The sequence below is a fragment of the Pyrus communis genome, chromosome 5 (assembly GCF_963583255.1).
Source record: "Pyrus communis chromosome 5, drPyrComm1.1, whole genome shotgun sequence".
Classification (NCBI taxonomy): domain Eukaryota; kingdom Viridiplantae; phylum Streptophyta; class Magnoliopsida; order Rosales; family Rosaceae; genus Pyrus; species Pyrus communis.
Window position 1 is genome coordinate 25,709,959 of NC_084807.1, and position 19,968 is coordinate 25,729,926.

A 19,968-nucleotide genomic window follows, 5' to 3' on the forward strand; every position below is an offset into this window, starting at 1 on the left:
ATGACACGACAACAACACCATCTTCTGCGTCGACTCTCTCTCCATCATCCTCCGTGAAGCACATAGAGCACATCAAACTTTTCTGGTGAGCCTCGTGGCTTTCGAGCCAAAATTTGGCCAACTTCGGCCACCTCACGACATGATATTGGTACGAATCTCTTCCTTTCATCCTAAGCTTCAATTTGATAGCTAGATTGCACCCTAGGGTTGAGAATCGGTGTTGAAAGGAGCTCGGGAAGCTCCAGCCTTCCTTTTTGTCGAAACCAAGTCAAAATGACCCAAACCCAGTAACCCTTAAGCCCAAACCCAACTCAACCCAAAACCCAAGTGGAATCAGGACTTTGGGCCGGGCTGCTGAGCCTAAAACTTTTTCGAAGCCCAAGCCCAAACCCTAGTTAAACCAAACCCTTTGAACCCCAGGTCTTTGGGCCGTACAAGCTTGGGTTTTCGGCCCAAGGAACCCAAGCCCATGATGGCCTTGTTTTTGAACAAGCTAGCTTCTCTGGTGCCTGGTCTCCATGCCGTTGACGTTGACGTCCCGCTTGACATTCTGCGTAAGGACAAGCATAAACTTGAACAAGTTGCTTTAGGTAGAGAGTTCCATATAAGTCTCGGAAGAACTGTTCCGATTCAGGTGCACCAGATTAATTCCTTGGTGACAATGCTGCGGCAGAAGTTTCAGATTCAGAAGCGGTATGGTTACATCTTACATTTACATTCTCTTGTCTGCATTGCGTGAATTTAGTTCTGTTATTTAACATAATTTTGTAAGCCTACAAATTTATTGTCCATTTTCGGTTTAACTCATTTTGTTATTGTGAAACAGGTATTGGATTGATTTTAGCAAGTGGGAGGTTTTTGTTAACGATGATTAGACCCGGACCTTTGTGTCAATCGAAGTCATTGCTGCTGGGTTAGCTGAGGTATGATTGCTAGCTTTCTCTCTTGGTGCAATTCTAAATGTTTTCAGTTGTTATATGGGCTTAAGATTTAGTAAGTACTTGCCGAAAGTCATGGGATTTTGAAATATCGATATCTTGTTTGCTTATTAGCTTAGATTGTTTGGTCTTCGAGGCACTTGTAGCATGGAAAACACAAACGAAAACTAATGCATGATATGCTCATGGTTTTAACATGTGTTGTCCTGGCGTAAATCATGTTCCTAATCCTGTCATGTGAGTATAAGCCTATGAAACTTAGGGCACGTTTGGCGGGCCGGACAAGATTGGAATTTGTATTTCAGACTAGTTAGGTTAAGGTTGAACTTGATAGGTTAAGTGTTTTGTCTAATGATTGGTGTAGACTGTCTCAACTAGACTAGGAACGATGGGATTTAAAACGTGAAACAGATCTGCGACATCCCAACGATGACCTGCCCACCCAACAACTCCGCTCGTGACTTGCAACACCACTCGTACCCTCCATGCCCCTTGCGGCCCGTCAGACCACTCTGATATCGTGGAAGAGTGAAACGTGGTTACTAGAAGCATACCTGTTTTCGTATTAATGCATGGTTGAGTTAGCTTTCATTGTCGACAAGTCTGAAATATTTCAACTTCCATTGATTTCAGATAACAAAGCAGATTCAAGCTGTGAATGAGGTGTATAAGCTTCACAATCTTCCTGAATTTTACAAGGTTAGCTTTTTCGTGCTTTTCAAAATCGAAATTCCTTGCTGAATATATGACAATATATTGGAGCAAATGACTGTGCCTGAATACTACTCATTGCTCAAAAAACTAAATCTCTTCATGGGGTGTTGGTGATCACAGGATCCGCGCCCTCACATATCGGTACCTTGGGCATTGGGTGACATCAGCAATTCCCTGAAGAAAGTGGTTGAAGAAGAAATGTATTTTTACATTTCATGGGGTGTTGGTGATCACAAGATCTACCATCGGAGGATCGTTACAGAAATGTATTTTTACCAGTAAATTCAATGGTATCGAATGTACGATTGGTAATAAAACACACAAAATATGTAAATTTTCTGAAGAATAATGTAGCCATTTAACTATATTGTGAAATTCCGATAATATATCGCTTAGCATTGGATGAGAAGACATTTCTTCGTTGGTGTCGAACTTCATGTTGAAGGTATTGACACCAGTGTAAACGCCATCATCCATGTTGATGGTAATTACTTCCCAGCTACTAAGGGTGTCAGAACAACCTTGCACGCAGCCTCCTGTGCATTACTTAGTATTGTCTCAGTTTCTCCAAACTTAAATGCTCCTGTAAACCACTCTCGACCTTTCCGTCATCTACGATTACCGGAAAGCTGGCTTGGATGTTGCCGTTGACCTACCAAACTTAAAATACCGACGAAATGTTGGAGTACTTTCAGTGTACTACTCGTTTTTGTACGCGAGACTAGTCCTTCATTCCCGTTAACTCTTTGCCATCTCCACTTCGAACTTGGCGTAATGGCTCCCGGCCTCTTCTCTGGTGAAATTGACCCCGGAACTGGCGTGCCATCAAGATTTCCGTCGTGTCTGTAGCGAAAGTATTTGCTGTTGTGGTTTGGTTTCACCGCTATAAATCTTGGCAGAGTTGGCATTTTCTTTCTGTTATCTGTATATCTTGATATTACAAGCATTTGTTGTACAATATGCATGCTATGTTCATGTTATCTGTATATACATATACGAGTGTTTTGCCACTTTGACAACGTTTTCACCAAAATTTTGATTTTGGTGGTGTCCTAACTTTTGTGAATGCTAACAACAATTCTCTCGTTAACTGTTGAGATGAGCAACAAAGCAGTTTTGATTCCATGCATAAAGGTGATCCCCCGGAAGAAGTTGATTCTTCAACAGAAAGATGTTTTTAAAACAAATTTGAGGGGAAGGAAATATTGGAATCGCAACCAGATGTCTGGTCAAATTCTTGAACAGTTGATATACACAGAAGTTCCTTGTTTATGTCATGACTTATGAGAGGATGTATGTATTGCATTCGCATCAAAATAGAGAAAGAAGGTTCTAAGTGGAAGAGAACGACTAACGATGGCGTTGCACTTCTAATCAAAGGGATCGATCCAAGGGTCGTGTTCACTTGCCATCGCCATTCCTGTGCAAAGGCATGTCGGGCACATTACCTGCAACATTTACAGACGCAATGTTAGATATGGTTGCCATTTGGAAGTCACCTCTCAAAAATTTGCTACTAAATTATCTTGAACCTCATTCCCAGAGCAATTTTTTTCTTCCGAAATGTTTTTCACGTGTCCGACAAACACAAGTATCATTCACCAAACATGTGATCTATTCCTCAATGTATATGATGAAACAAGTGCATCTAAGCGGCAGGCAAGAAGAGGAATTTAGAATGCAGTAAACATTCAACGGACATAATTATATGTCTAACCTTTCCCGCTCCTGAGCAATTTGAACATCTTTCAGTTTTTGGCAATGATTGGGGCTGGTTTCCGCCATCAACTGTTGAAACTGGTTAGGTAAAACAAGGGTTCCAGTGCTGGAGCAACGAGCACAAGCAAGATATCCTGCATAAGTATCAAATACACCGGTTAGTTGACATATGAAACCAATCCAAACATCTCCATCTTACATATTTAAGGCTACGGTACACATGACTAAAAGTGAGAAACATAGGACATTATCACACCAGTTCCAAGACAATATTTGCATCGCTTATGCTCCTGCTGTTTCACATTGTTTATTTCAATTACCATCAATGCTGAGATCACTCCGACTGCTCCTCCAGAGAACGACGCCACTATGGGATCAACTTGACTGCAGTTTGAAAGTATAGGAGATCAATAAACGAAACTGGTAACAACATAGTATCAACATTATTTAGCTTCGTTTCAAGAAAGATGACATCCTAGGTTTTTCTAATGCGTAAAAATTGAGGATCCTCATAAAATTTGACTATATTGGTTCCCAAAGTATTTGATTCCTACATTGCAGACGGAAAACAATAACAATCGAATTTAAAGATTCATAACACGATAGATGGTACAAAATTTCAAAACGATAATTACTAGAGAACATGAGGGTTAGTAGCCTGAGATATGAACCATACCTCAACTGCAACGGCAGATGCATATTCACCATAAAGTCTTTATATGATGTGCCTCCTATTTCCAGCTTGAACTCCAACTGAAAGATGTAAAGGTAATTGTAGGCAAAGAGTTACAAACAAAACCGAATCCATGTTTTATAAGCAACAACTACACTTATTTGATATGTTTCCTCATTTTTTACTTGCAAATTCCGAACCATATTGTCGGACCAGTAAAAGAAAATAATGCTTATGATAACTGTTAAAACTAATCACAACAAGTTAATGCATAAAGAACTTACGGAGGGTGCTATGAGGCCACCGAAAAGGATAAACCCTGCAACAATTGAATAACAAACAGCATAATACTGCTTAAGGTTGTCTGAACTCTGCAAGCAATGCATTCACCTTGTGATTAATACTTTGCACAAACACTAGTTTTCGCAACTTTTTATGAACCGACAAAAGGCTACAACAAAATATGGCTAAAACAAGTCAGGGATATGAAATATACACGTCTTCACAGGGGCAGCAGCTTACCAGGGGAGGCAAAAATGGAATGAATGATGGAAAACTAGGAAGTTCGTTTTCTTGATCTTCATTTACCGCTCCAAGCTCTGCGCGTTTAATTCGCTGTTGTATCCTCAGCCTGCGAACCTACGCATATCAAAGCTCATTCTTAAAGAACACATTTCTAATGGCAATTGGAGAGTATTTTGTTGCGCCGACTCCGAACATTTCTAACGTGGTAGCAACTAGCAGTTGCTCTCACCTCCTCAATATGCAAGAAAATTTTGTTGCGCCGACTCCAAATATTATCTTAAATTTCCTGCAGCTCCATTGTGGCAAAGTCCTGCACTGTTTCAAGCTCCTCTATGATACAAAATCTGCACCATTAAGCATGTAAGAACTAAAAATTACAGGCTACAAAGCAATTTCCATATCATTGTGGGGTTAATTAACATCAACAGCAGATAAATCACATGGCGTCTTCACATAAAGTTACAAACTTTCAAAGACCAGTAAGCTGTCTGCAGTCTCATAAATTTCACAGTGCAAAGTAACAATCCAAAGCTTTGAACTTTCAATTTCCACTTTCTGTTAATTTCCTAGAGAGAGAGAGAGGGGGAGTACCCGGCGGGGTTTGTATCGGAGGCGGGATTGGGATCAGAATCGACAGATGGAGCGAAAGAGGAGTTGGGCTCCGAAGCCATCGCCATAGATCGCCATCTGGAGCTGCTTGTTGATATGCAGAGTTTGCTGATGATTCATACGACAAGCAATTGAAAATCCCATCATTATACCCCACATCATTTACACAAATTCAGAGGGCTCATCCACTGTAATTTGCAGATATAGAAATGTTAAAATTAAAGGAAATGCAAAGTACCTTGCACCCAAATTGGAGGAGCACCGGCGGCATTAGCTAGTTAGCAACGGGAATTGACATGCCAATATCTTCACAGTTTCTGCACAAGCACAAATCAAAAGAATTTAAAAATGACGAAAATTGAAATGACGAGATTTTATTTTCTAGAATTTGTAAATTTTCTTGTTTGGTTAACCTAAAAGAACAATGGAATTGAATACGGAATTTGTTATTTTTAAACTATCAATCATAGAAATTGAGAAATGACACCTATTTACATGGAATTTGAACTTGGGATTTGGAGGTCCCAAATTCCAAGTTTTTTTTCCACGCGGAAATTCTAAATTTCTATGTTTATGAATCCAAACAAGAGAATTGGTGCCTGTCAATTTATAAATTCTAACTTTTACCAAAATTCTATGTTTATTTCCCTCAACCAAACATAGTGTAAAGGAAATGCAAACCACCCTTCACCCAAATTGGAGGAGCACCGGTGGCATTAGCAAGTTAGCAACGGGAATTGACATACCAATATCTTCACAGTTTCTGCACAAGCACAAATCAAAAGAATCTGGCGGTGCAGTTATGTACCTCTCGTTGGAAAATGCCACCTCTTGGGATTTCAAAATGTGCGGCCGTGGCTAGCCGTCTGACCAAAGCTGCCGCAACGCGGCGTAGTGTCCGATTGATTGCTTCAAAACAGAGCTTCGTATCCATGTGTTTATCAGCACAGAGTACCCAAAACCCCTGAAAATTATTTCTTTATTCAGATAATAAAATTTCCCAAATTTCGAATTTTAAATCCGAACCAAAAATAGGGTTTGAAATTTGATTACCTAGAAATTGGGGGGTTGGGGTGGAGAGGGACTCGGGCAAAAGACGGAGCTTTGTGTCTTTGATAAGGATTGCCAAATTACAGAGTGTGTCGGGAAGATGTACAAGGCTTTTGCAGTTTGTCAGATCCAAACACAGAAGCCCCGTAAGCCGTTCAATCCAGGGGGAAAGCTCTTTGATAGATGTTCCATCTAAGAGAAGATCTCTTAATCCTTCCATATTTTCTTCAATGCTTGGAAACACCTCAAATTTTGTACAACCGGAAAGAGAGAGACGGCCAAGGGATTTGAGTTGACAAAGGCTGCTTGGAAGACTCTTAAGTTCCTTGCAACGGTTTAGCTTCAAATAATTCAATCCTGTGAGATTTTTAATTGACGAGGGCAGTTCTTTAATTTTTGATCTGGATAAATCAAGAACTTTTAACCCCTCAATCACTACTGAAATCTCTGGAAACTTCTCAAGACTCAAGCAACCATCAAGATTAATGGTTTTGAGAGATTTCATACGAATGCTGCTTGGAAGACTCTTAAGTTTCATGCAACCTAGTAGATTCAAATGACTCAACCCCGTAAGATTATTAATTGACATGGGCAGTTCTTTAATTTTTGACCCGGATAAATCAAGCTCTTTAACCCCTCAATACCTTCTGAAATCGAGGGAAACATCTCAAGACTGGAGCAGCGAGAAAGATTAAAGGTTTTCAGACATTTCATATGAATGCAGGAAAGACTCTTAAGTTCCTTGCAATTTTTTAGCTTGAAATGACTCAGCCCCGTGAGATTATTAATTGACAAGGGCAGTTCTTTAATTTTTGACGAGGATAAATTAAGCTCTTCTAACTCATCCATACCTTCTGAAATCTCTGGAAACATCTCAAGACTGGAGCAGCCAGAAAGATCAAGGGTTTTGAGAGATTTCATACGAATTTTGCTGGGTAGAATCTTAAGTTCCTTGCACCCATTCAGATCCAATAAAGCAAGGTTTGTAAGAGTCGAAATAGACGGGTGAACCTCAACTAAGCTTATACAACTTTGAACAGTTAGCCTCTCAAGATTTGGCACATTTGTGAAGTCAGGGGTTTCCTTAAGGTATTGACAATAACTTAAATTGATGAATTTCAACTTTTCCTGTTTCTGTTAAAACATTCAGGAAAACATGCATTAGCCAATAAGACATCTCACTCAAAGCCCAAACATTTAAAAGAAACAAATACATGTAAATGATTGTACATACCTGGGTTCCTTCCCAAAGTCGGTCAATGAGACTATATTGCATGTCAAGTCCAACAAGATTTTCGAATTGAAAGTTGGATGGCAAAGACTTGAGAGGGAATCCAGACCAGGAAAGACACCTCAACTCACTAGAAAGAAACTTTAAGGGCCCAGTCAGGTGTTGTATGCCGTGAGCACTGATCTTGAGAAGTCTTAGTTTAGTCATCCTATCAAAAGCTTCTACAATTAAGCATCCCTCATCTGAGTTCCACAAATCTAGGATTATGCTTTCAACTGTTTCTGTACCCTGTGCAAATCAAAGGGAAGGAAAAAGCAGAGAACCTTACTTTAGATTATGAAGTTAATGCTTGTTTCTTAAGGAGTTGTTTGATAATAATTTTGTTTTCACTTTTCACTTTTGTTTTGATTAGTTTTTTTAGAAATCTAAAAATTGAAAACACATAACTTGTTTGTAATTGTTTTCAATTTTCAATTATTTAAAAAATTAAAATTAAAAATTAAAAATGGAAACAAAAAGTGGTTATCAAACGAGCTTAAGAAATTGATTGCTTTCTACTAAACATTGCATAAGAAAAAAAATTATCACCGTATTTTTAGTTATCACATGATGAACATCTTCATAACTCCACAACCTACTTCGTCTCCCAGGCTCTTTGGTAGATTCTTGGTGGACGATTTTCCGACCCATTTCCTCTAGTAAATCATGCATCTCCAGTACCCCATTCCTTGTGACAGTTAAGAGAGCTCGATCGATTAGAACTCTTATTCCAATATCAGGATAGAAACCACAGCTGTGCAGAATTTCGATTGCATAGTCTTCTCTCATTCCTTTAAAGAAACATGCAATATCAAGAAAGATATCCTTCTCCGTGTCATCTAGTCCATCGAAGCTTGTTTTAAGCACATCATGAATTCCCCTTTGCGGTATTTTCTTTATTTTTTCTAACTCATTTTCCCACTGGCATACATTTTTGTTATCAAGAAAAGCTCCCAAGACTTTGAGTGCTAAAGGCAGACCTTGAGCATATTTTACGGCACGACTCGAGAGATCATCATAATCTCTGTTGGGTTGGTTTTTTCTACAGGCGTACCGCCTAAAGAGTTCCAGAGCTCCATAATCACTTAAAATCTTGGGCTTATATATCTCATCAGCTATGCTTAGTAATTGCGAATCTCTAGTTGTTATGATAATTCTACTTCCACCACCAAAGGAATGTTGCTCTCCAAGTAAAGCTTCAATTTGTTCTAATGTGTCCACATCATCCAGAACAATAAGAACTTTTCTCTGACCTAGGCTATTTAACATCACCTGGAAACCTTTCTTCGAAATGTCGGAACTCCCCACCTTGTTGTTCGAGATACTGGATAGAAGTTCTGTCTGCATATGTAGTTTGCCGTGCTTCATGAAACCTTCCTTGATATTTTCAAGAAAGCAACAAGCTTCAAATCGACAAGAGATATCATCATAAACAGCTCTAGCGATGGTTGTTTTGCCTAAACCACCCATACCCCATATTCCAACAACGCGAACATTATTCGTTTCACCTCCGGGAGGATATAATAATAAATGCATTTCATGCATGCGAGAATCCATTCCAACCAAGCCATTCTCTTTCCTTGATGATGATGAGATGTCGATCAATTTCCTATAAACATCTTCTACAATTTTCTCGATAAGCACTGCATCATTCCTGTCAAATTTTACAAACAATATAATAACAACACCAAATGATAACTAATGGGTCTTTTTCATCTGTTAGTTTTCAAAAAATAGAAATTAAAATTAAAAATTAAAAATTTATCAAATTACCCCTAAACGTTACAAAAATTCCAAAAATTAATAGGAAACTAAAACAAATTAGAATTTACTCATATTTTCGCGAAACCCAGCCGGATAAACTGGTGGCAGTTGTAAGAGCGGATCTCCAGCTCCGAACCCCTTCCATTTCGGCGTTAGAATCACGATCGTGCTCAGCAAAAGCTTCCGCGAAACGTTGACGAACATCAGACGGCTCAACGTCATGGAAAATGGGGAGTACAATCTGGTTATTGGTATCCTTGCATTCCAGGATTTGCACGAGTTCTTTCAAGCACCAAGTGGAAGAAGCATAGTCTTGAGAGAAAACTACAATCGAAAGCCTTGACTCTCGAATCGCTGTCAGGAGCTCAGAAAGGTGGTCGCCTTTTCTGAGCTTCTCGGCATCAATGAAGGCGCTGATTGGTTTCTTAACCAGAGCGTTGTAGAGATGGCTGACGAAGCCCCTGCGAGTGTCTTCCCCTCTGAAATTGATGAACACATCGTATTTCCAACCAAGGCAAGCAGAAGAAGAAGAAGAAGCCATTAATCGATCGCACCTGGTCAGCGATGATCGAGCAGCTAAGACTAAGAGAATTGTAAGTACAGAAATACTCAACAGATCTACAAATTGGATCACCGGAGATTAGTCAGAGTCAATGCAAAAGGAGAAAAGTGAAAAGGACAAAGAGAAATTATGCTTTATGTGTTTTCACATCTTCTTCAGGAAATTACGGTGTGAAAGGAATCCACATACTATTGATTTTTTAACCCAATAAAATGCGAAGAAAGGGGTCAAAGTAGTAAATTTAATGTACAGTTGCCTACCCAACAACCTCTTGATTTAATATATTTAATTGAGAAAAGTAGTTAGGATGGTATCTCCTTTTCTTCTCGCTCCATCAGTCAATCTTCCAGCGTGCAATTTAATCATGATTAAAGCTAAGCTTAATCTTAGGTCGTATTATTTAGGTATAATTAGATTCTTAATTCTTTTGTGATATAGTAATTGGAATATTAAAGAAAATTATGATTTAAACATTTGTGGTGAAGTCTGTTACGATTTAGATCCAAAATTGAAAATTTCATTAACTCTGTTAATTATTAGCACGTGAGACTCACAAATGAAACTGAAAAGATAAAGTTAGCTCACATGTAATCTTCAAGTGCTAATATTTAAATGAGAGTTCCGTTTTAGCTTAATATGTGTGGCTCACGTGCTAATAATTAACAAAATATTAACAAATTTTTTAATTTTGTACATAAATTCTAATAGACTTCACCACATGAGCTTAAATTATAATTTAGATATTTTCTAACTATCTTATCACCACAAAAATTATTAATCAAATTAAACTTATTATTTATTTATCACAAAGTGTTGAATGAAAGGCAGCACTCCAAATGATGAAAAGCAGGAGCACCGAAAGCTATATCCGTTTCTTTTGTTGAGTGGACAGCTGTCTATTTGTCTTCTCTCCTAGTGGCCGGCCTATTTTCCACAGCTGGTTATAGGACACAGTTGCCGTATAAGAAGTGTTTTGTTGTAATTCAATATCGATGGAAATCCAACAGGATCTTTTTCAAATTTTTGTGAGGATTTTGAGATGGTCGTGAATAGTATTTATTCATTATATATTGTGTGATTATTTTTCATCCAATATTATTTATATTTAATTTTAAATAAAATAATTTAAAATAATTTTTTATTGCAAGATATACGATGAACGGATATGATTCATAGATCTTCAAAATCCTCACAAAAAAAATCCAAAATGGATCCTAATTCAATAGAAATAAGCTAATTTTGAATCAAATAACATTACTTTATTTTGTAAGTAAATTAATTTTGAATTGAACAACATTCATTTATTATGTGAGTAATTCATTTTGTATGTATCATCATATATTAGGCACATTTTATTATAGGTGATTTTATGAAAAATCAATAAAAAGTTACAATATTAACAATAGATCAACAATATTTATGTTAATTATAAATAGATCAATCATGATACTTAAATGCATCTAAAATAAATAAAAATTACAAAATTTGTCAGTACAGCTGACATCTATTTCAACTAACATTCACCTCCACATACTTTTTATATTTGGAATAAATCATACGAATCGGAGACATGATTGTTCCCTGATAACATGAATAAATGAGTAATGTTATTCATATCATATTTTTATACCACATTTTTATACCACCTTAGATGACATCTGATGTGAACAGCCATTTGCAAAACTCAAGGAAAAGAAGGAGAAAGACTCTTCGTATACCATAATCATCATTTAATTAACTAGTTTTTTTTAATTATTAGTTTATTGAATAATGAACTAAATTTAAAAATCTGATTAATTCAAATGATATGACTGTCCATATCAAATGACATCTAAAGTGATATAAAAATATGGTATAAAAACATGGTATGTATAGCATTACTATGAATAAATTGAGTAAACACCAAAAGTGGCAGCAAGGGAAGGAGATGTGAAGTAGATGAAGAGGTGTACGACATGTGAATGTCCAACAACAAAGACTTCGGGGCTTGTTGTCGAATATCTGCAGCGCATCATTTCTGATAGATCAAATCGAGCCAATTCCCGCAAACTCCAATCCCACCACCACCTTTCCAGCCGGACTCAGCCCTCCGGGCGGCATTTGGCAGGACAGCACTGGATCAAACAAGAATGGGACTGGCAGTGGGAGCAATGAACGACCACACTCAGCAGGGAAGTCCATCATGGGTTCTAACCACACTTTGTTTCTCTACTTTGTGGCTTCCAACACGATTGGATTTTTTGTTTCACTTTACATGATCAATGTCCTCACCAGCAATTTCCCTTTGCAGTTGGAGCTTCAAATTTGTATTGTCGCGATGTACAGCACGTAAAACACTGCAGTTTTCAGCATTGCACCGGAGAACGTGCGGTACTTAGTCCTTCTGTTCTCTGTAGTTTATAATGGTGTTTGTTCTATAAGTCGGCATCTTTGCCAACCGCAATCGACACTGTCGTTTGATACTGCAAATGAAAACCTGGTGGGTGCGCAAAATTTCGAGCCAATCCTACAATCTTACAGACTGTAGGAAGAAAGGAACAAAGTTGTTGGTAGCACAAAAGTTCATAATCTTATAGTTGGAGTAATCTAATTAAGGCCTTAATATTCATGCAGAAAGGTTTACAAAATGATCGTCTTTCGACATGTATCACAATGGCGATCTTTAATCATAATGACTTGTACTGCTCGATCAAACGAGACGCATGGAGGCGCGACGTAGGAGCCACGGTGCAGCCCAAGCTTTGCAGATAAGAAATCTGGTAATTCACAGCATGACAAACAAATTACTGGGTCTCCTGACCATCCTAGATACCAATGTGTGCACAAGGAAAGGAGCAAGGTAATCAAATGCTTGAGTCTTGTGTACCTGTGTTGGTGTTGGTTCGGATGAACTTTTGGAAATGCTCCTGAAAGCATAAATATATGTAATGGATTTAAACCCATGACAAATTGACATAATTTACGGACAACGATTGAAAAAAATACAGATATAAACGCCTCAGTATTCCATCGACGAAAGTTCTAGATTTGATGTATCAAACGTCCCACGTTGAGACTGCGTTAAGGCAAATGGTTCTCGAACACAAAGCAATAGTTTGCTACCGAAAACAACCAAAGTATGACAAGGGGAACCGTCTTAAACCTATCCTGTTTTTCCCTCATCAAATGAGCACGTTGATCTGCAGGTATTTTCTGCCATCTCAAAACCTGTTACAAGGAAATATAACGTTGATGTCGAGCTGGCTAGCATATTATACCAATTATGTGCACAAACCTATTGAAATAAAGTACCTGTAGTTGCATATTACGACAGATGTTAACGGAAACAAAAGCAGGCTCGCCTATTCAAGATCCTAAATCCCATGATTCTTTTGTTTTTAGTTTCAGAAAATTTCAGAGCACAAACTGGAAAGTACCAAGATACTTACATATTGGGCATAATGAAATGCGTCTTCATCCTTCAAGCAAGATTTGAGTGAGCGCAAACCGTCCTGAGAGTTACATAGAGTCAATCAGTGATATAAAAACGTAGATGCATCACACCCACACAAGTATTCAAACACCGACAACTTCTTCATGTGGTGAGGCATGTTAAAAAATAGGGGTAGAACAATTATTGAATTGGAAGTTAAAGGACTAAATTTATGACCTTATGTTTGAAGTTCTTGGCTCGTATGCGTTCATCTATTACAAAACCGACCTGTAACAGTACAACAGAAAATATAAGTAGTAGTCAGAACATTAAGCATCGCCATTCACATTGCCTCCAATCCAAAGTAAAAAGTCTAAAGGCAAAATAGCATGATTCTTATCTCTCAAACAAAAACAAAACAATACCCCGGCCTCAGACAGGCATAATCCTAAAGATATTGTTAAGCTTTGATATCTCAAGAGTCGAGACTGCGTCACAACTCACAACTACACGTCATAAATGAAATAAGTTCTACTGCCTTAACTGAGTACTGCTTTGACTATATATAAATCCAATTCACCTTGTCAAGTAATCTCTTAGGATCTTGAAATGCTTGCTTCTTAGCCCAGTCATTAAATAAATGTGAGATAATCGATCTCTCATCCACACTGAATCTATTGCACAGTGACAGAAGAATAAAGTTAGTCATGAATATAACCAACCAAAAATGCTAACTATAATAGTATACCCATCACAATTGGAAGCAAAACCTTTTTAAGAAACCATTTACATGGTTTTCCTCCCCAAATTCCATCAATTCTGCAGAGGCATCGTCAAATTTACTATGATGGAGATCATTTTGCACCATAACAACTTCAGAGGGTAGGAGGTTTGGTTTGGGATTGTCTGTCGATGGAGTAGTCTCTTTTGAAGTGTCATGGTGCTTTGATTGCAAGCGTTCTGTACTTACGTCAGCCTACAAAACAAAAATTTCATTCATCCACGCCACACTTAATATGATTCGAAACACTTTAGATTCTTCATTATTTGTAGTTTGACTAAACAGCAGAACAACTGAGGATAATGAACAGTAAAACACACCTGGACATCTCGTAGATGATTTGGAATTTCTTTCAGAAATCGCGAAGGTTGAAGCATCTGAAGGAGTCACCTTCTCAGTCAGAGCAATAATAACAAATAAGGACAGGAATTCAAGCTAAAACGAACCTGCCAACTGGAATCCGTTGTTACATAAAGAATGAAAAGCTTTTTTCAAGCACGAGTCATTGCAACATATAAAAGGCGTCTTTCCTCCTATGATTAGAGTGGGATTATTGAGTTATTGACCAAAAGAAAAAAGAATGGGATTATTGAGTAAAACACTTCAAAGCTCTGCATATAACTGAGAAATGTTGAACAATTTACCACACACCTCAATGGAGGTCCAATTCTCTTTTGCAATGCCATTGAATTCATGCAACAACGGAATCTCAGATTCATTTACCTGTGTTATTGGCATGAGCGTTAAAGCAAGCTAAGATGACTTTGAAGAGGTTAATATCATCATGAATATAGTGGAACAGAATAACAACTAGAAAACTATTACAGCCACTGTTAAGGCAAATACCTTAATTATGAAAACTATATCCCACTCTAAACCTTTTGACTGCAAGAGAGTGAAAAAGAAAGAAAGTAAGAATGTTTTGTAGAACTCTGAAGGAAGACAAATAGGGAAATCATCACTTTGGTTTGGATAAGCAGAATATCAAAAAGATCTAGAACCTGATGAATGGTAGTCAAAGTGACAGAACTTTGGTTGTCATGTCTTCGGGAGCGAAAAGTTTCACTCTCCCGCTCAGATATGTAGTCGATGAAAGCTTTGAGTAAATTAACACAGCCTTTTTCTTCTGCTATGACTTCTCTCTCCCCTTCTCCCGCAACAAAATGAGTTGATAAGAAATCAGATACGTCGTCCAGTAGGTACTGAAGAACCTGCAATGAGAATAATCACATCGCAACAAGATTTAAGTGACAGCAATTGATTAACTAAATAAAATAGAGCAATTATTCATTTAAAACCTTGTTGACTGAAAAAAGGGTTTTTCAAATAGTGGGTCTTTTAAGCTTATTGTATAAATGACAATCATCATAACTTACAGATCTCATGTCATTGTCTTCATTCAGCAGTTTTCCTCCATCTACATCCATGACCGCACGTTGCCCAAGAAGGTACTTCTAAAAATAGAAAGTCAAACGAGAAATTAAATAAGAAACATTGAATATAAGCATGAAACAAAGAAAATGTTATGGAATGGTGATCCTCATCCACAAATATGATTAAAGGCAATTTGATTAAAAAAATGCCATATCAACATTCAACAGTGGAGAAATGGAAGACAAACCTGTGGTACCATATACGCAACTGAGGTTATGACAGCTGAAATCGATTGTTCCTGTGTGCATTGATAAGTGAGACTACCATATAGATTCAAAACTACATAAAGACAGATTCCATGGAACAAACTATATCTCTTTGGAAACAAAGATCTAACAAAGAATATAACATTTTGGATTAACATTGATGAATCAAGAATAATGCATGGGAGCAAAAAATACTCTTCCTTCTAATAACAAGAAGGCATAAAGTATATAACTGTCCAATAAAACTAAAAAAATCACCAAGGAAACAGAATCTCACTTGAAGCTATATGCTTTTTATCTGTTGAGATTCGCAAACTACTACTAGTACATCATGCCAATAAGCAGTAAGAGGTGCTACACTATACCAAATATATTTACCCTGAGAACAAGTTTTGAAATCATCTCTAATGTTAACAGCACCTTGCGTCCTTGGGTAAGCTGAGTCCTATTATCAAGTAAAGAGACCAATCAATACATATCCAACAGATTTTAAACACTTGTAATACCAAATAAGAATGAAACATGAGTATATTTTTAGTTAACCATGCAAAAATGTATGTTAAAACATCTTTGTTATACAGACCTCTTCAAGGTACCAGAAATTTTTGCACTAAAGATCACAAGCAGCTGATATGAAGCTGCATTTTCTATGAGTCAAAATTTTGTCGATATAATCGATCACCTGAAGAGAGAGAGAGTGTGTGATTTCCAGAGATGTGAGCCTAAAGGTTGAGTGTGTAAAAAAGAAGATTAGATGGATAGCAAGAACATACAACTGTAATGCTGAAAAGAACATTAAATATGATGCTCATTCATCATTGTCATCGAACGTATACCTTCTTCTTTTCCTCTTTCTCAAAAGGAAATAAAGCCTTCAAGACTTGCCTATATGATCCATCATCACAACCAGGCAAAGTCGTTTTAATCATAGCAATAATGGCTCTAACTACCTGCCATAAGAAAAGTGCTACATCAACAAACATTATCAGAGTGTACTAAAACCATATGTAGCAAAATCTTAGATAGAATAGCTGGCCAAAAGGCAATGAAAAAGCAAGTACAAAAAACAATGAAAAGGACCAGTGATGCCAAAATTCAGGTGGAAAAGGCGAAAAGCTTAAGTCTATTACAGTTCTTGTGTGCATTCTTTCTAACTTGAGTTCTACATAGCAAAAACCACCTTATGCAAAACAATATTAGCAAAATTAGATGGATAAATCTGAGAAGATAGGTTTTCATAATCTGGACAAATGCTAACTACCTTCTTCCTATAAACGGCCACTCCATGAACATTAAATGGTATTTTCCTTTCACGCAAGGCTGTCTGGAACTGGAAGACTTTTCCTGATAGTATAAAATACAAAAGAAAATATGTCAAAAATGTCTTATATGATTCACCTCATTCACATTAGTACTAGGGAAAGTAAGCTTGACCTGCCTCTGGTAAAGGATTGCTATGCTTCCATAGGAGCCCCTGCTTCTGACCGTTTAGATGCAGTCTCCAGGATCTTGTCTACAAGGGCGCATTGTGCATCCTCATTGTGACTTTCCTTGATAATTACCTACATTTTGCCAGTAAAACCATTTTGAAGTGTCACTAACTAAAAGGACTGAAAAATGACATCAAATGTACTTGTTGGAGCAAGGAAAGATTCAGTACCTTAGACCCAGAAGAATTGTCGGTGTCAACATTCTTTAATTGGCATCGCTTCTTATTGTTTTTTATAACAGAAGATGCAGCTTCCACAATATAGCGTGTGGACCGATAGTTTTTATTAAGCCTAATCTGAACCATAAAGTAATGTCAAATCTCAGAGACTCCATAAGATAAACTGTAGTTATACAATATATTTGCTCTATATATAATAAAAAAGACACTGTGAATGACATAAGATAACATAGCAGTCAAGTGCGAATCATACCTCTTTGTAATTTGAAAAATCTTTACGAAAAGACTCAAAACCAGAAATGTCTGCCCCATTCAAACTGAAAATGGACTGCAGCAGGATATACGTTATTTAATGCAGAACAGCTAAGGGCTTGATTAGAATGAGCTGAGACAGAGAGAGAGAGAGAGAGAGAGAGAGAGCAATACAATTGAACTTCCATTAATAAATCAACAACATACCTGATCATCATCACCAACAATGGTTATATGGTTATGAGATGAGAGAATCCGCAAAAGACTATATTGCATAGCACTTGTGTCTTGAAACTCATCTATTACAATAGCTTTCCATAACTCCTGGCACTCCTTCAACACTAGTTAACAGACACCATGTATCAACATTTAGCTTTCCTTGTTAAATGAGATGAATCAACTAAATATACTTAGATGATACAGACCTTCAGGAAAATCACTTAGCAGCTTCACAGAGTAGCTAATTAAGTCGTGGTAGTCTAAAGCATTGCACGATTTTAAGATATCATTGTAATTCCTAAGAATTTCGCCCTGATTCAGATTGAGAGCTAAAACTCGTAAGCAATAGTATCTGAGAACTGAAAAGATATCTGAAATATCTAGTTATGAGCTTACTTCTGTCACATCACCCATTCTTCGGCATTCAGCAGGAGTCTTTCCAGAAGCTTTTGCCTGAAACATAAATAAATTTATTGCCTAATGCCACATATTCTAAGACAGAAGAACCCTTATATTGGTCATTATAGCTTGACTGTAGCTAATATTTTTTTTAATCCACTATAATCTGAACATTAAATTTGGTATTCAAGACTAACCTGTGTCACAAACTTCAGCCATTTCTTTGATGCATCCTTAAAATGATGTGGAGACGTTACACCGTTAGATTCTTCCCCATCTATAGCAACATTAAGGTTCGTTTTACTCTTTTCGTCTTCTGATAACCGCACAGCTTCAATGATTGCTCTTCTCTGTTGCCCATGTCCATATATCAAAAATTCTGGTGTGCGTTCGAGTCTAAAACATAAGCCAACATATCAGACTCAGCTATACCACCATATGTATGCTGTTCAAAATCAAGGGAGGTGAATCTATAGCTTTCTTCTCAGCATGTGATCGGCAAAGTTGCAACGAAAATGAATGAAATGTGCTGATTGTAAGTAGTTTTGCCGTTGGTTTCCCAGTCACGGGTCCAATTCGATCTCTCATCTCGGAAGCTGCTGCTGTAGTGAAAGTCATTGCTAGAATGTTCGACGCGCTAATGCCCTAAGAACACAAAAGAAAACAAATAAGACTTCGATCATAAACAGGAAATGTAGATAAACAGACATCAAAGAAAAAGTTGGAGGGAAAGTGGCAAGACCTCATTGAGCAGCATTAGAACGCGCCCAACCATCGTTGAAGTCTTTCCACTTCCAGGGCCGGCAACAATCATCAAAGGTACTGAAATATCGCTGCAAGCTGCCTCGCGCTGCCTTTCATTGAGAGATAGCAAATACTTCGAATACTCATCCGGCATGTTAGGCAATCCATGGTTAACAGAATCTGTTTGGTTTTCACTACTCAAAGGCGGCGCTGATGCGGCACTAACATCACTACCACAACTCCCAATATCATCACGCTGAATGTCCACACTCGGTTTCTGCTCGATTAAAGCGTCAATTTCCTGCAAAATACTCTCATCGAAATCATCATCGCCAAGAATTCCACGTGCAGAGAAAGAACTGAATGAAGTCGGAATATGCGGTTGTCCGATTGGAGTTGTGAAAGAATCCGATTTTGACACGCTTGATTCAATCCGGCTAATGCTTAAGCTCCCGGAACACGAAGCACTGCCATATTCACCACGCGCTGAATTGTACCGGCTTGCGGAAATCGGAGGCGGTGTGTTCATCGGTAGCTCGGCAAGAGGAGTTCTTTGAACTCTATTGAGCTGACCTGGCGTTTGGATTCCATTTCCGCCACAAATTCTGGAATTTTAAAAACACAATTGAATTGACTTAAATTGAAGCAAGAAAACAGCCGAGTACCAAAAAATAATAAGAAGATGAAATCTTTGATTCCTGAACGACTTACATGGTATGAGGGAGGTGATGATCAGGTGCAACGGCGTCGTTGCGGAGGCGTTTGCGATCAATGAGGGCCTTGGCGGCTCTGAAATTCCGAGAGATGCGGTTTCTTTGTTCCGCCGTACGTCTGAACGTTTTCTTTGGACATTGCTTTGAAGATTCCGACGGAGGATTTGGCCTGACGGCCTGACCAGGCAACCCTAGAAAGAAGAAGACCAAATGTGTCCGTTTTTTCTTCGGTTTTTTTCCCTCCTAATCGCGGTGTTCGAAATCCTTGGGCCTGGGCCTAGTGGGCCCAATTATGAGGCCCATTATCTCCGGTCT

The 19,968-nt window shown here is 37.9% G+C and overlaps 1 protein-coding gene and 3 pseudogenes across 1 annotated transcript; 1 reads left to right on the plus strand and 3 right to left on the minus strand.

Annotated features, from left to right (window-relative positions):
• Window positions 1-342: 342 nt before the first annotated feature.
• LOC137733693 (uncharacterized) lies at window positions 343-2,477 on the plus strand (annotated as a pseudogene).
• Window positions 2,478-2,510: 33 nt separating this feature from the next.
• Window positions 2,511-6,119, minus strand: LOC137733686 (protein ORANGE-GREEN, chloroplastic-like; annotated as a pseudogene).
• A 522-nt stretch (window positions 6,120-6,641) lies between these two features.
• Window positions 6,642-9,940, minus strand: LOC137733681 (disease resistance protein RPV1-like). The gene is made up of 4 exons (XM_068472846.1): window positions 9,331-9,940; window positions 8,048-9,152; window positions 7,463-7,747; window positions 6,642-7,362 (listed from the first exon to the last, which is right to left on the minus strand). Exons 1-4 carry the CDS (start codon window positions 9,801-9,803, stop codon window positions 6,790-6,792), a joined length of 2,436 nt encoding a protein of 811 aa, XP_068328947.1. The 5' UTR covers window positions 9,804-9,940; the 3' UTR covers window positions 6,642-6,789.
• Window positions 9,941-12,789: 2,849 nt separating this feature from the next.
• Window positions 12,790-19,956, minus strand: LOC137734488 (ATP-dependent DNA helicase SRS2-like protein At4g25120; annotated as a pseudogene).
• Between the last annotated feature and the right edge of the window lie 12 nt (window positions 19,957-19,968).

What these genes read in the sequence shown, in the direction of transcription:
- LOC137733681 (XM_068472846.1), bottom strand. Translation starts at nt 9,803, where the DNA reads ATGGCTTCTTCTTCTTCTTCTGCTTGCCTTGGTTGGAAATACGATGTG. An exon ending in TGGGTTTCGCGAAAATATGA is followed by an intron (nt 9,153 to 9,330) that starts GTAAATTCTAAT and finishes AAAATTTGACAG; the next exon opens with GAATGATGCAGTGCTTATCG. An exon ending in ATGTGATAACTAAAAATACG is followed by an intron (nt 7,748 to 8,047) that starts GTGATAATTTTT and finishes TGATTTGCACAG; the next exon opens with GGTACAGAAACAGTTGAAAG.